The 13,995-nt window shown below is 38.6% G+C and overlaps 1 protein-coding gene across 12 annotated transcripts in view; it reads left to right on the top strand.

Moving 5' to 3' along the window:
* Positions 1-1,706: 1,706 nt before the first annotated feature.
* The window catches only part of CEP70 (centrosomal protein 70), a 79,373-nt gene continuing 67,084 nt past the window's right edge, over positions 1,707-13,995 (top strand). For 5 of the 12 annotated variants that reach the window (XM_040233561.1, XM_040233510.1, XM_040233541.1 and 2 more), the window contains exons 1-3: positions 1,753-1,837; positions 3,717-3,819; positions 13,674-13,733. Coding sequence is in view for 7 of the 12 variants with exons in the window: in XM_040233510.1 (XP_040089444.1) it covers positions 3,811-3,819; positions 13,674-13,733 (69 nt within the window). In the remaining 5 variants the exon portion in view is untranslated. Of the gene's footprint in view, positions 1,838-3,716; positions 3,820-13,608; positions 13,734-13,995 lie in introns of all 12 variants that reach the window. The other 7 variants (XM_040233551.1, XM_040233579.1, XM_040233588.1 and 4 more) reach the window with 5 other exon arrangements.

Genomic DNA, 13,995 nt, shown 5'->3' with positions numbered 1-13,995 from the left:
TGAATTTTTCCCTAAATACCCATAGGAACAGAGTAAAGGGCCAAAGTATGTGATTAAATAGTTAATCCCACTAGGGGATTGAAGGTAAAGGAAAAGTACGGGAGACTCCTGTAAGTCAATGACCACTCAAGAAAGCTGGCTTGCTTAGCAACAAAGCCAGGTAACAGAAGCATGAGACATGTCCCCAAAGAATAAAATGATGGTGGCGTGAGATGCATCCTGCCCAGTGAGGTCAGTAAATTAACGATTACCAGGACACACTCCTCTGCACACACTAAAAACAAAAATATAAGGGAAAGATGGCACTCTGCTGAAAGCTGAGATGATTTACCATATTTTAGAATATATTACTGTCTTTTTTCTCATTTCCATTGAGCCATGACAGTCCCAGTTCCACCATGTATGGTCAAAAATAACTCCCAGCGTGACATGGAGGAGGAACTGATGATGGAAGCCGGATGTCTACTCAAGAATGAGGAAAAAGGTGACATTCTCCCCCTCCCCACTTTTCCTTTGATTATAAAACTGTAGCCCTGTTAAGCGCTCTGGGCAGCACTCCCTTGCCCATCTTGCTTGTAATAAATCGCTTCTTGTTTATCACTTTGCCTCTGGCTGACTTCTTTCTGCACTAAGACTTAAAGAACCTTTGACCACCCCCTCCCACCCCACCCTCCTCTGCCCTTGAACACATTTCTGTGGTTTCAGTGTCTTTCCTATCTGTTTTGTTGGGGAACTCACCATTCTTCTTATGCATCTCTTTAGGTTTGTAGTGATCGGAGAAGGCAATGGCACCCCACTCCAGTACTCTTGCCTGGAAAATCCCATGGACGGAGGAACCTGGTGGGCTGCAGTCCATGGGGTCGCTAAGAGTCGGACACGACTGAGCGACTTCACTTTCACTTCTCACTTTCATGCATTGGAGAAGGCAATGGCAAACCACTCCAGTGTTCTTGCCTGGAGAATCCCAGGGACGGGGGAGCCTGGTGGGCTACCGTCTATGGGGTCGCACAGAGTCGGACACGACTGAAGCGACTTAGCAGCAGCAGCAGCAGCAGCAGGTTTGTAGTGATAGTTCCCTACCTTGGCTTGGCTGCACACTGGAATCTCCTGGGGGAGCTTTAGCAAACTATTGACCCATGGGTCTGATTCTGATATACTTGGCCAGGGGTCTGAGCATCCGTTTCAAATTTCCCTAGGTGATTCTAGTGGGCAGCCAGGGTTGAGATCCACTGGAGGAGGAAGAGTTCAGTGACCCAGGTAACCCTCCCTTTCTTTCCCGTCTGTGACCTGCACACATTTCTCTAATCAAGCCCACCATACTGCAGGGTTAATTGCAGGGTGTATACCTATCTCGCTAAGTACACTTTGAGCATCTCCAGTCAGCCACTTTTGCATTTCGGGAGCTCGATGTCTGTCCTGATACTTCGTCGAGATTTGGGAAATGCTTAACGGGAGGATAAAATGTCATCAACACACTTATTTGCGTCCTCCAAGTGCCAGGCACTGCAGCGCTCAGCCAGGATCCAGGGAGTGAGGGAGATGGAAGTGCGCAGGCGCAGAGCCCTTCCCCCGCCCCCGCACACGGCAGCCTACACTAAAAGTGAGCCCCGCCCCCAGTCGCGGAGCCAACCAGAGGGCGCGAGGCCGCACCCGCCTCCCCGGGCGGTCAGAGCAAATCGCTGTGGTGTTCCTGCCAGTGCAGAGGCAGATTCCTCGATGAGCTCCTGCTCGATTGGCCGACCTCCCACGGTGGGGTAACGGTCGCGGAGGCGGGGCCGGAGGCTGCTGAGCCGGCGGGGTTGAGCGCGCTGCGGGAGGTAGGCGGCGGCTGAGGAAGGTGAGCGGAGTTATAGGTTTACGGAGGGGTCGGCCGGAGCCCCCGGCTGAGGAACCCCTACCTGAGGAACCCCGGGAACTGACCTCACCTGCGCCCTGAGAGTGGTCAGACGAGCCGCCTCGGGACTGGTTGGCGCCAATTGAAATCCCAGTATAAAGGCGGAGGGGAGGAAGGTAGCCTCATCAACCTGGTTGGAGTCTGGCTTCGCCCTTTGTGGTCCTTGACTCCGCTTGTAAAAACTCAGCGCCTCAGTTTCTTTATTTGTGGAACACAGCTGATAATTCTTGCCTTACATGGTGATTGAGAAGGTTAAATGAGGCAATGAGCGTGAAGCTTGGAGTGATTTTCGGCGCGCCCTGGATTCGGGATAAGTAGGTAGTTACTCCATCCCCAAGAGTCCACCAGGACCGACCCGCTCCACTTTTCAGTGTCAAGGTGTCTGAGGAGGTCGCCTGGTTAGTGAAGGCTAAAAATAAATAGAAGGTGGGGGATACGGATGGTGTAGGTAGATGATTATCTCTCCGTTTTATTAGGCCCATTTCAGAGTGGGGGGCTCTTTATGCAGAGTCTAATTTGATTTTTATTAAGACCAATGAGTTGGAAATAATTACAAGGCCAAGAGACTTGTAACACGCAGGCCAAACAGAAGTGTTTTTGTGCCACTTTATTTTCTAACCATAAGGTTAAACACTGTGCATGCATTATCCATGTTGGTTTCAATCCTGTGTATGAGGTTTTTGTTTTGTTTTTTGCTTTTGGTATTGCCAAACAGACTTGAGGTTTGCCCACCCCACCTTGGGGAGGAGGTGGCTGACAAGGGAATGCCCCAGCTTCTGCTTGGAGGAGTGTTCTGACCCTTTAGGTAACCTCTCCTGGGGCAGAATGATTTGGTCTAGAGTAGATCCAGCCCTAATTTCGTTTACTAATTTGCGGTAAATTCAGTTCTTCTTAGGAACGTTAAATAGAGACTTTGAAAGCATTTCATGTTCCATTTATTGCAGTAAAGTGAAATAGGTACTTTTGAGAAAGCTAATTACAGATTTTGATGTGACTTGACTTGAGAAAGAACAGCTACTGCCTATGCTTTATTTCCAATTTCCCCCCCACCAATAGTAGTGAAAAATAAATACATTTTGATGTATGGTGCATGTTATAGAGGCTTCAGACTTATAAAGGGCAAGTTACCAAAGGATTTTTGGTAAACCTGGACAGTGCAAGGAGATAGAACTTTGTTTTGCTTCTCTGCATGTGTCTTTCTAGCCGTGTATAAATGAACTCCTATCCTGCAACTGCTATTCCTAGTCTTAACTTTAGGTGTGATACGACACTGATTAAAGCAAGCTGCAGCTTCTTTGGCTTTGGGGAAGCACTGGGTCTCTTCTTCTGATGGAAAGTTCCAGGCCTGTGTCTTATTACAGTTTGTAGTGGGGAGAAGACTGCTGCAAACCATTGGCACGTTAATTTCACAGCATGGGCCCCTGAAAAGGAGGGCGGGGTCACAGGTGAAATTGTGATAGTTGTTCTCCCTACCTTTTCTTTTTGTATTCAGTGGTTTTTGTCTTCTGAGAGTACTCCTGACAATAAGAATTATTCTGCCTTTGAAGCCAGAATCAGAATTGATGCTAGACAATGATAGAGTTGGACACCCAGCTAAATGTTTTAGCACAGCTGGGAGAGGAAAGATAAGTGGAAAGAAGACCCCAGTGAAGGCACCTGGTAGTGACCATCGACGTCCATTAGCAATTAATTCAGTGATTCCAGCTTCTGTTTAGTGGTTACCACCAGTACTATAGATGCCTGCTCTAGGAATAACACAAGACCTTTCTTACTAGGAGATGAGCATTTTAAGATTTGGATCTCTTATCTTTTTGAAACGTAGATGAAGATCCAGTTTCAGACATGAGACTCACTGAATGATCATTTCATTGAGATCAACGTGAATGACAAGGTGAAAAGTGCAAGAGGAATGTGGTATGACTGAGGTATGTCTGATGTGATGGATAACTCTCTCTGGGAATTGAGAGACCATAGAAAGGATCTACTAATTATGGAAAGCCGTACATATATTTCTTTTTGATTTCCTCATAATCCTATCAGGTATTTGAAGCTCCGTAAAGGAAACTGAGGCCCAGAGAGGCTAAGTGACTATTTAAGATAACACAGATAGCCGGTCACCAGTTCTCATCACCACCTCTATCCTGCTGTGTGCCAGGCACTGTTCAATTAGTCCTTTGTATTTTAACTTTCCTAATCTTCCCAAGAACCTATGAGCTAAGTACTTTTATTATCCTCATTTTATGATAAGGAAATTGAGGCACGGAGTTTATTGGTTTCTTGGTTGCATGGCAGAAGCCATGATTTAAAACCCTGCTATTCTGGCTATACCAGCCTGCCTTTGGTTAGTATTTCCTTTACTTTGGGTTTTATTGTTATTTAATAAAGTTTTTTTTATTAAATAGTGAACTTTTATTATGAAATCAAACAAATGAACACACATACTGAATGTATACCTTAACAAGTTAAGTGATGATACCACCTAGGTCAGGGTAGAGAACCATGCTAGCCATGCTAAGACTGGTCTATCCCAATTACAACTACTTCTGTGCTCCCGTTAGTAGCATTCTGACTTTTACAGTAATTTCCTCCTTGTGTTAAAAAAAAAGTTTTTTCCTAAATCTGTATTCTTCAGCATTATAGTGTACCTCTTGCTGATTATATTAAAAAAAAAAAAAAAAACTCTGTAGGTTTTCCCCCTATTCCTTTCTTTTCCTTATAATTTGAAGAAGTTGGCTCATTTGACCTATATATCCTACAGTCTGGATTTTGCAATTTGCATACTCATGTACAGTTGATTATGTTCCTCTGCCCTGGGTAATTCCTACACATTTGTACCTGGATCAAAGACTGAATCAGACTCAGATTCAATTCCTTTGGTAATTCTCTAGGTGGTCTTTGGCAGGATCATAGGAGGTGCAGAATGTCTCGTTTCTCTTTGTGTTTCCAGCATCTGTTGATACTTGATTCTTTCCTGTATCTGTTCATTGAAGGCTGCAAAATAGTGATATTCTAATTTTATCATTTCTTTTACTTGTTAGAATACTAGCCCCTCAGTTGAATATGTAGCAGTAAAATCTCTTTAGGAAAGGCAGCATAAACAATTTGTTCCATTTATTTACCAATTTTTGAGAAAATGAATTGGTTCCTTATCTTCTGAAGATAATTCTTCTAAAAAACCTAATATCAATATGAAGTCATAAATTTAAACATTTTATGGGTTTCAGTTCATTGCAGTTATTTTAATTATCAAAGCTAATGTGCTCTCATCTTTGAGTGGGAGGAGCCTACTTGAGCCTATCCTTTTGATATGACCCTACTAGTTTTTTTTTTTTCCTTTGGCTATTTCCTGACCAGGGATTGAACTTGTGCCCCAGCATTGGAAACAGTCTTAACCACTTTAGCATCAGGGAAGTCCAGCACTACTGATCTTTAATAACTTCCTTGTTGTCTGATATCTTGAATGAATTCTGTCCCAAATCTGAAATAATTTTTTCAAGAAACTTTTTTTTCGAAAGGAAATAGCATTTCAAGATCATAATCTGTATTCTAGGGATCCTGAGTCAATCATGGTTTTAGGCTTTTCTGTAGACAGGTAGATATAACTCCTAGCTCTGTCTCTGTAAACACACACAGAACTTTTCATTTGTAAAACTGAAATTCTATACCCATTAAATAACTCACCATTCCCCTGGCAGTCACCATTCTACTTTTGGTATAAATGGAATCATACAGCATTTGTTTGTGACTAGCTAATATACTTAAGGTTCATCCATGTTGTAACTTAGGTAAACATTTCCTTCCTGTTTAAGGCTGAGTGGGCTTCCCTCATGACTCAGACGGTAAAGAATCCACCTGCAATGCAGGAGACCCAGGTTTGATCCCTGGGTCAGGGAGACACCCTAGGGAAGGAAACGGCGACTTACTCCAGTATTCTTGTCTGGAGAATTCCATGGACAGAGGAGCCTGGCGGGCTACAGTCCATGGGGTCACAAAGAGTTGAACACCACTGACGTGCTAACACTACACTACTACTTAAGGCTGAATAATACTCCACTGTATGGTTTATAGCATATTTTACTTATCTATTCATCTGTTGATGGAACTTGGGTTGCTTCCACCTTTTAGGTATATTTTGTGAATAATGCTGCTGTAAACATGGATGTTCAAATATCTTTTTAAGACCTTGCTTTCAGTTTGTCAAATTGCTGAATCATAATGGCATATCTACATTTAATTTTTTGAAGAACCACCATGCTATTTTTCATAGCTATACCATTTTATATTCCTGACAGTGCACAAGGGTTTCAGTTTCTCTACATCCTCACCAGTATCTGTTATTTCTGTTTCTTTTAGCCAACCTGATGGCTATGAGGTGGTATCTCATTGTAGTTGTGATTTGCATTTCCCTAATGGGTAATGTTGAAATATTTTCATGTGTTTATAGCCTTTTTTATATTTTCTTTAGAGAAATGTCTGTTCAGGTTCCTTGCCCATTTTTTAATCAGATTTTTTTGTTGTTAAGTTTCCAGAATTCTCTGTATATTCTGGATTGTTTATTGTTATTTAGTTGCTAATTGTGTCTGACTCTTGCAACCCCATGGACTATAGCCCACCAGGCCCTTCTGTCCATGGGATTTTCTAGGAAAGAATACTGTAGTAGGTTGCCATTTCTTTCTCCAGGGGATCTTCCCGACTCAAGGGTCAAACCTGTGTCCCTTGTGTCTCCGGAATTGGCAGGGAAATTCTTTACCACTGAGCCACCATGGAAGCCCCATATTAATTCCTTATCACATAGATGATTTGTGAATATTTTCTTCCATTCCGTGGATTGCCTTTTTACTCTGTTGACAGTATCTTTTGATGCACAGAAATTTAAAATTTTTGTAAAGTCCAATTTGTCTGTTTTTACTTTTTGTTGCCTATGCCTTTGATGTCATATCTAAGAAATCATTGTCAAATTCAGGATTGTGAAGCTTTTACCGTATGTTTTCTTTTAAATTTTTACAGTTTAAGCTCTTAAATTTAGGTCTTTGATCCATTTTGAGTTAATTTTTGTGTGGTCTTAAGGGTACAACTTCATTCTTTTTACAGTTTTCACAGCAGAGGAAGAGACTGACTATATCCTTTTGAAGGCTTTTTGATGCTCTTACTGAAAACCATTTGACAGTTCAGTCGCTCAGTCGTATCCAGCTCCTAGAGACCTCATGGACTGTAGCATGCCAGGCTTCCCTGTCCATCACCAACTCCTGGAGTTTATTCAGACTCATGTCCATCAAGTCAGTGATGCCATCCAACCATCTGGTCCTCTGTTGTCCCCTTCTCCTCCTGCCTTCAGTCTTTCCCAGCATCAGGATCTTTTCCAATGAGTCAGTTATTCTCATCAGGTGGCCAGAGTATTGGAGTTTCAGCTTTAGCATCATATTCCAATGAATATTCAGGGTTGATTTCCTTTAGGATTGACTGGTTGGATCTCCTCTCAGTCCAAGGCACTCTAAAGAGTCTTCTCCAACATGAAAGTTCGAAAGCATCTTCGGCGCTCACATTTGACGTAAATGTGAGGGATTATATCTGGGCTCTTTATTCTATGCAAATGGTCTATACCAACACCACTCTGTTTTGATTTATGTAGCTTTGCAAAGGAGTTTACAATCAGGAAGCTGTTACTCCTCCAGCTTCATGCTGTTACTCCTCCAGCTTCATGCTGTTACTCCTCCAGCTTCATTCTTCTTTTTCAAGATTACATTCAGGTAATTCCATTCAAGCTATTCACGGTCCCTTGAGATTCTGTATGTATTTTAGGATGGGTTTTCTATTTCTGAAAAAAATGTCATTGGGATTTTGATGGGGATTACACTGAATCTGTAGATTGCTTTGGTTAGTATCAATGTCTTAATATTAAGTCTTATGATCCATGAATATTGGATGTGATCCCATTTACTTATGTCTTTTTAATTTCTTTGAGTAATGTTTTGTAGTTTTCATTGTACAAGACAAGGAGGCTTGGTTAAGTTTACTCCTATTTTTATTCTTTGTCATTGTAAATGAAGTTATTTTATTTTCCATTTTAGGTTATTCATTGTTAGTGTATAGAAATGCAAATGGTTTTTATATGTTGATTTTCATATTCTGCTTTGCTGAATTCATTTATTCTAACGTGTACATACGCGCACACGTGTGTGTGTGTGTGTGTATTCTTTAAGGTTTTTGGTATATAAAATCGTATCATGTGCAAATAGAGATAATTTGACTTCTTTTCCAATTTGGATACCTTTTATTTCTCTTTCTTGCTTAAATGCTTGGTGAGAACTTCCATTTCTATATGGAATAAAAGTGGTGAATGTGACATCCTTGCCTTGTTCCTCATCTTAGAGGGAAAGCTTGTAGTCTTTTACCATTGAATATGATGTTCGCTGTAGCTTTTTTGTGTATTGCTTTTGTTGAGTTGTGGGCGTGCTAGTTTGCTTTGATCATATCCTACACTTTAAGACCCCAGGCTCCTCTGTCCATGGGATTCTCCAGGCAAGAATACTGGTGTGGGTTGCCATTTCTTCCTCCAGGGGATCTTTTGTTTTGTTGAGTTAGTTTCCTTCTATTCCTAGTTGTTGAGTGTTTATCACAGAAGGTGTTTGATTTTGTAAAATGCTTTTTCTGCCTCAATTGAGATGATCATATGTTTTTCTCATTCATTCCATTAATGTAGTGTAATATGTAATACACTGATTTCTTTTCATCTGTTGAACTATTTCCTACCTTCCAAGTATAAATCCCACTTGAATATGGTGTCTAATCCTTTTACTATGCTGCTGGATTTGGTTTACTAATGTGTGCATGCTCAGTCTCTTAAGTCGTATCCGACCCTTGTGAACTCTTGGACTATAGCCCTCCAGGCTCCTCTGTCCATGGGATTTTTCCCGGTAAGAACACTTGTAATGGGTTGCCATTTCCTCCTCCAGGGAATCTTCCCCACCCACGGTTCCAATCCTCCTCTCCTGTGCCTCTTGCATTGGCACTCAGATTCTTTACCATTTAGCCACCTGGGAAGCCTTTGGTTTACTAGTATTTTGCATCAGTGCTTGTAAGGGATATTACTATTTTTCTTGTATTGTCTGACCTTTTAATATTAAGGTGATGCTATCCTCCAAGAATGAGTTAGGAAGTATTCCCTTGTCTAATTTTTTGGAATAGTTTGAGAAGAATTGTTAGTAGTTCTTGAGGTGTTTTGGTAGAATTCCTCAGTGAAGCCAGTCGGTCCATGGGTTTTCTTTTGGGGAGAGTTTTTTGATTACTGATTCAGTCTCATTAATAGTTACAGATGTATTGCAATTTTCTATTTCTTTGTGATTCAGTCTGGGTAGGTTTTGTGTTTATAGGAATTTGTCCATTTCATTTTGGTTATCTAATTTGTTGGCATACAATTCTTCATAATATTGTTTAATACTTTTTTCTCTATAATTGGTAGTAATGTTCCCACTTTCATTTCTGATTTTAGTAATTTGCGTCTTCTCTTTTTTTCTGTTTTTCAGGTAAAATTTGTCATTTTTGTTGATCTTTTCAGATGTCTTTCATTGACTTTCCTTATAGCTTTCCTAGCCTCTATTTCCTTTGTTTCTGCTCTAATTAATCTTTATTTTTTTCTTTTGCTAGTTTTGGGTTTACTTTGTTCTTTTTCTAGTTCCTTAAGTTGCAAACTTAGGTTGTTATTTTGAGATCTTTCATGTTTTTAATGTAAATTTTTATAACTCTTTAATTTCCTCCTTAGGATTGCTTTCACTGTGTCCCATAAGTTTTGAAATATTGTTTTGTTTTCATTAATATCTTAAGAGTTTTCTAATTTCTCTTGTGATTTCTTCTTTCATCCATTGGTTATTTACAAATGTGTTGTCTAATTTCCATAAACTTATGAATTTTTGTTTTATTTTTTGATTTCTCTCGTCACCTCTTTGTGGAGACTTAATTTGTGATTTAACATATAGTCTATCCTGATAATGTCCCATGTGTACTTGGAAGACTGTATTCTGTTGTTGTTGAGCAGTGTTCTTTTCTTTTCTTTTTTTCTTTTTGATCAGCTTGTGGGATCTTAGTTCCATGACCAAGGATCAAACCCGTGCTCCCTGCAGTGGAAGCACGGAGTCCTAAACCACTGAATTACCAGGGAATTCCCCAGAGTGTTCTTTATAAATCTAGATCTGGTTGTTTTACTCTGTCACATTGTCTATTTCATTACTTTTCTTTTGTCTGATTACTCTGTATTCTTGAGAATGGGGTGTTAAAATCTGCAACTATATTGTAGAACTATTTTTCCTTCAATTCTGTGAATTTTTACTTCACATGTTTTAGTGGTCTGTTATTAAGTGCACAAGTATTTCTAATTGTTATGTATTCTAGCTGTATTGAATCTTTGATTAATATGTGATGTCCTGTTTTGTCTCTAGTAGCCTTTTTTGATATAAAGTCTATTTTGTCTGATACTAACATAGCTAGACTTTCTTTCTTTCTTTTTTTAAAAAATTATTTTCATGAAATACCTTTTAGCATTCTTTCACTTTCAATCTCTTTGTGTCTCTGGCTTTAAAATGGGTCTTGTTTTAGGCACATAGTTGGATTATATTTTCTTAAATTCATTCTACCAGTCTGTCAAGAGTTTGACCCTTTTACATTTAGAGTGATTACTGACAGGTAAGGGATTACTATCTGTAATTTTGCTATTTTTTTGTAACATCTTATGACCCGCCCCCCATTTCCTATATTACTGTCTTCTTGTGTTTAGTTGATTTTTTTTTTTTTTTTGGTAGCAGAATGTTTTCTTTTTCTATGTATTCTATCACTGTTTTCTTTGTGGTGACCATGAGGATTACATTTACCATGATAAAATTATAACACTAATTTGAATGTATCACAGCTTCACTTAAATAACGCATAAACATTCTGCTTCTTTACAGCTCTATCCCCACCTCTTTCAGTTGTTGATGTTGCACAGTTACATCTTTATACATGTGTGCCTGAAAACAAATTAAAAATTCTAGTAAATGAGTTAGTCTCTTAAATTAGATAGAAAATGTGTGACATTACAAACCAAAGTTATAATAATATTAGCTTTAGACTAATGATTGTTTTTTAAAAAATGATCTGTTTCTTAAGTCATGTAGAAAGCAAAAAGTGGAGTTACACATCTTTGTTATAATAATAGCAGCTTTTATAATTGCCTGTGTATTTACCATGCCATTTACCTTTATTGAGATACTTGGTTTTTCATATGGCTTTGATTTACTGTCTTGGGTCCTTTTATTTCAACCAGTGGGACTCCCTTTGCCATTACTTGTAGGGCAGGTCTAGTGGTAAGGAACTCCTTAAACTTTTATCTGGAAATATCTTTATTCTGTTCTCACTTTTGAAGGATAGTTTTGCCAAGCCTAAGATTCTTGATTGACCGTTTCTTTCTTTCAGATAGAAATATATCATCTCACTGCCTCCGGCTCTCCAAAGTTCCTGGTAGGAAATCTGCTGGTCATCTTATTGATGATTCCTTGGGTGTCATGTATCACTTCTCTCCTGCTACTTTCAAGATTCTTTGTTCTTTCAAAAGCTTGATTGTAGTACTTCTTGGTGTAGGTCTCTGAGTTTATATTTCTAGAAGTTTGTGTCTTTCAACAAATTTGGGAAGTTTTCAGCCATCATTTCACATTCTCCGTGCCACCCTCTCTTTTCTCCTTCTGGCACTCTCACAATTCGTGTGTTGACACAACTGGTGGTGTTTCACAGGTCCTTTAGGTACGGTTCACTTTTATTCAGTCTTTTTTTTCCTATTCTTTAGACTTGATAATTTCCATTGTCTTACCTTCACACTTACCGAGATTCATTCTTTTGCTGTTCAAATCGCATTTGAATGCCCCTAGTAAATTTTTTATTTCAGTTAGCATACTTTTCAATTCCAGAATATTTTTCATTTTCATTTTGTTGTTGTTTTCTGTCTCTTTACTGATATTTCACTTTTGATCATATGTTTTTTCTTATTTATTTCTCCACATCTTCCTTTAGTTCTTTGAATTTTTTAGGGTGGTTGTTTTAAACGCTTTGTGCAGTAGATCTGCCAACAGGTTTTGTTGTTTATTTTCAGGGACAGTTTCTTTTGATTTTTTTTTTTTTTTCCTTTGAATGAGCCATGCTTTCCAGATTCTTTGTAAGCTTTACTTTTTATTGAAAACTGGACATTTGAATCTAGTAATAGCTATGGAAATAAGATTCTCTTTCTTTGCCATGGTTTGCTGGGTTTTCTTTTTCTTTGTTTTAAATTGTGGCTGTCTTTGTGCTGAGGATCAGCCTGACCTATAAACTTGAGGTATTTTTTAGCCTACACCTTTCTCTGGGTACATGCAGTGGCTTTCTAATTCCCCATATATGCATTTAGGAGTGCTATATGTGAACCTTCTTTGGATTCTGATTTGGAAAAAGATATTTTTAAGACATTTGGGGGAAAATTGAACATGGACTAGATATTAAGTGATAGTAAGGAATTAATATAATTTGGTGTGACAGTGGTATTGAAGTTATGTTTAAAATGAGTATATTTATTAGGAGGTGAGTACTGAAATACAAGTGGGTAGAGAAATAAATATGGAAAAATGTTGGTTATTATTTATCTTGGGTTAATGAATATTCATGGGTTCATTTTACTCTTTCTCTACTTTTTTAAAAATTTCTCTAATGAAAAGTTTAAAAACTAGCTGAAAGGTGGTAGCCATTGAAGTTGGCTGATACTTTCATAAAGTATCTTTATTTAAATAAAAGTGAGAGAGATGAACATAGTGCATTAGAGACCAGAGTTTAAAGGGGAGAGAGTACTCTATGATGTCAGCAGCAAAAATGGCAAAATTGGAGAATTTGCAACAGTTACTAGATTTAGCTGAAAATGAATTATTGGTGACCAGTACTGGTGGATTTCACTATCTGAAGCAGAAGTAGAAGGACAAAAGGGTGATTTGCAAGAAAAACTGAACTAGCAGTAGGGAGGATCATTTTACTTCTCTGGGTCTCACATGTTTATAGCATCTGATATATTGGTACAATTTTCCAAGCACTCTTTCCTGCCAGCTCTGGACAGCTAGAGATGTTGGATTAAACATTTTCTAAGGTTCTCTCACGTTGTGACATTCCATGATGCTAATGAATATGTGTGATGATTGTGCCTCTGCAAAGGAAGAGTTAGATACCATAAGAATTCAAAGAAATTTCTTCCTATAGAATGGCAGAGTCTTAGACAACAAGAGCACGTGATGGGAGGGTAGACTGAATATAAACTTGTGTTTGTGCCAGTCAAATAGAATACGTTGTGTTGCTAGCTTTTGATCTACTTAGAAATAAAGACCACCTAAGAATGTGGCATTTAATTTACCATTTGAGTTAGGCTAGTGAATTAATTGTTAAACTAATGAATTCAGACAATTCTTTCAGTTTTTTGGGAAGCAGCTTCCAAAAATTGTTTATTAGCATCACTTGCTTTTCACATTACCTAGTTAAAACAAATAGTTTTCTTCATGTATATGTGTATAAAACCCCATAATGTTTCATTTCTAGAGGAGAACATTATAAAATTCTAAAAATTAGCTTTCTTAGAAGTCATAGAAGTTTTGGCTTAGGAATGCTTAAACTGCCCAAGAGTAGTAGGTTCTTTTAAATATAATTTTCTTTAACATCTATTGCACTTTTTTTAAATTTAGGCAATTCAATTTCTTATTGCCAATCTCAACTTCTTTTGACTCTACAAAAGAAATTGTATCTACAGCAGCCCCTAAAGCCAAGGAGTCCAGCAAATCATCAGATAAGACTCATGACTGAAAAGCAGGTAAACCTGAAATATTTGAAACCAGTGTTTATTATCAAAGTATGTGTCAAAGAATACCACATCCACAAATGTGAAAAATCTTACTTTAAAAGGCTACTTTAGTAAAAGCATTTTGGGAAATGATGGGTTAAAACTATTAAATGGTGTCCTTATTCTAAGATTTCACTACATAACCGTCTTCAGAAGGAGGCCTTATTATACAGTTTTTCCTGCTTCAGTTCAGTTCAGTCGCTCAGTCGTCTCCGACTCTGCAACCCCATGA

The sequence above is a fragment of the Oryx dammah genome, unplaced genomic scaffold (assembly GCF_014754425.2).
Source record: "Oryx dammah isolate SB20612 unplaced genomic scaffold, SCBI_Odam_1.1 HiC_scaffold_2, whole genome shotgun sequence".
Taxonomy (NCBI): domain Eukaryota; kingdom Metazoa; phylum Chordata; class Mammalia; order Artiodactyla; family Bovidae; genus Oryx; species Oryx dammah.
This window is presented reverse-complemented; position numbering and strand designations above follow the sequence as displayed.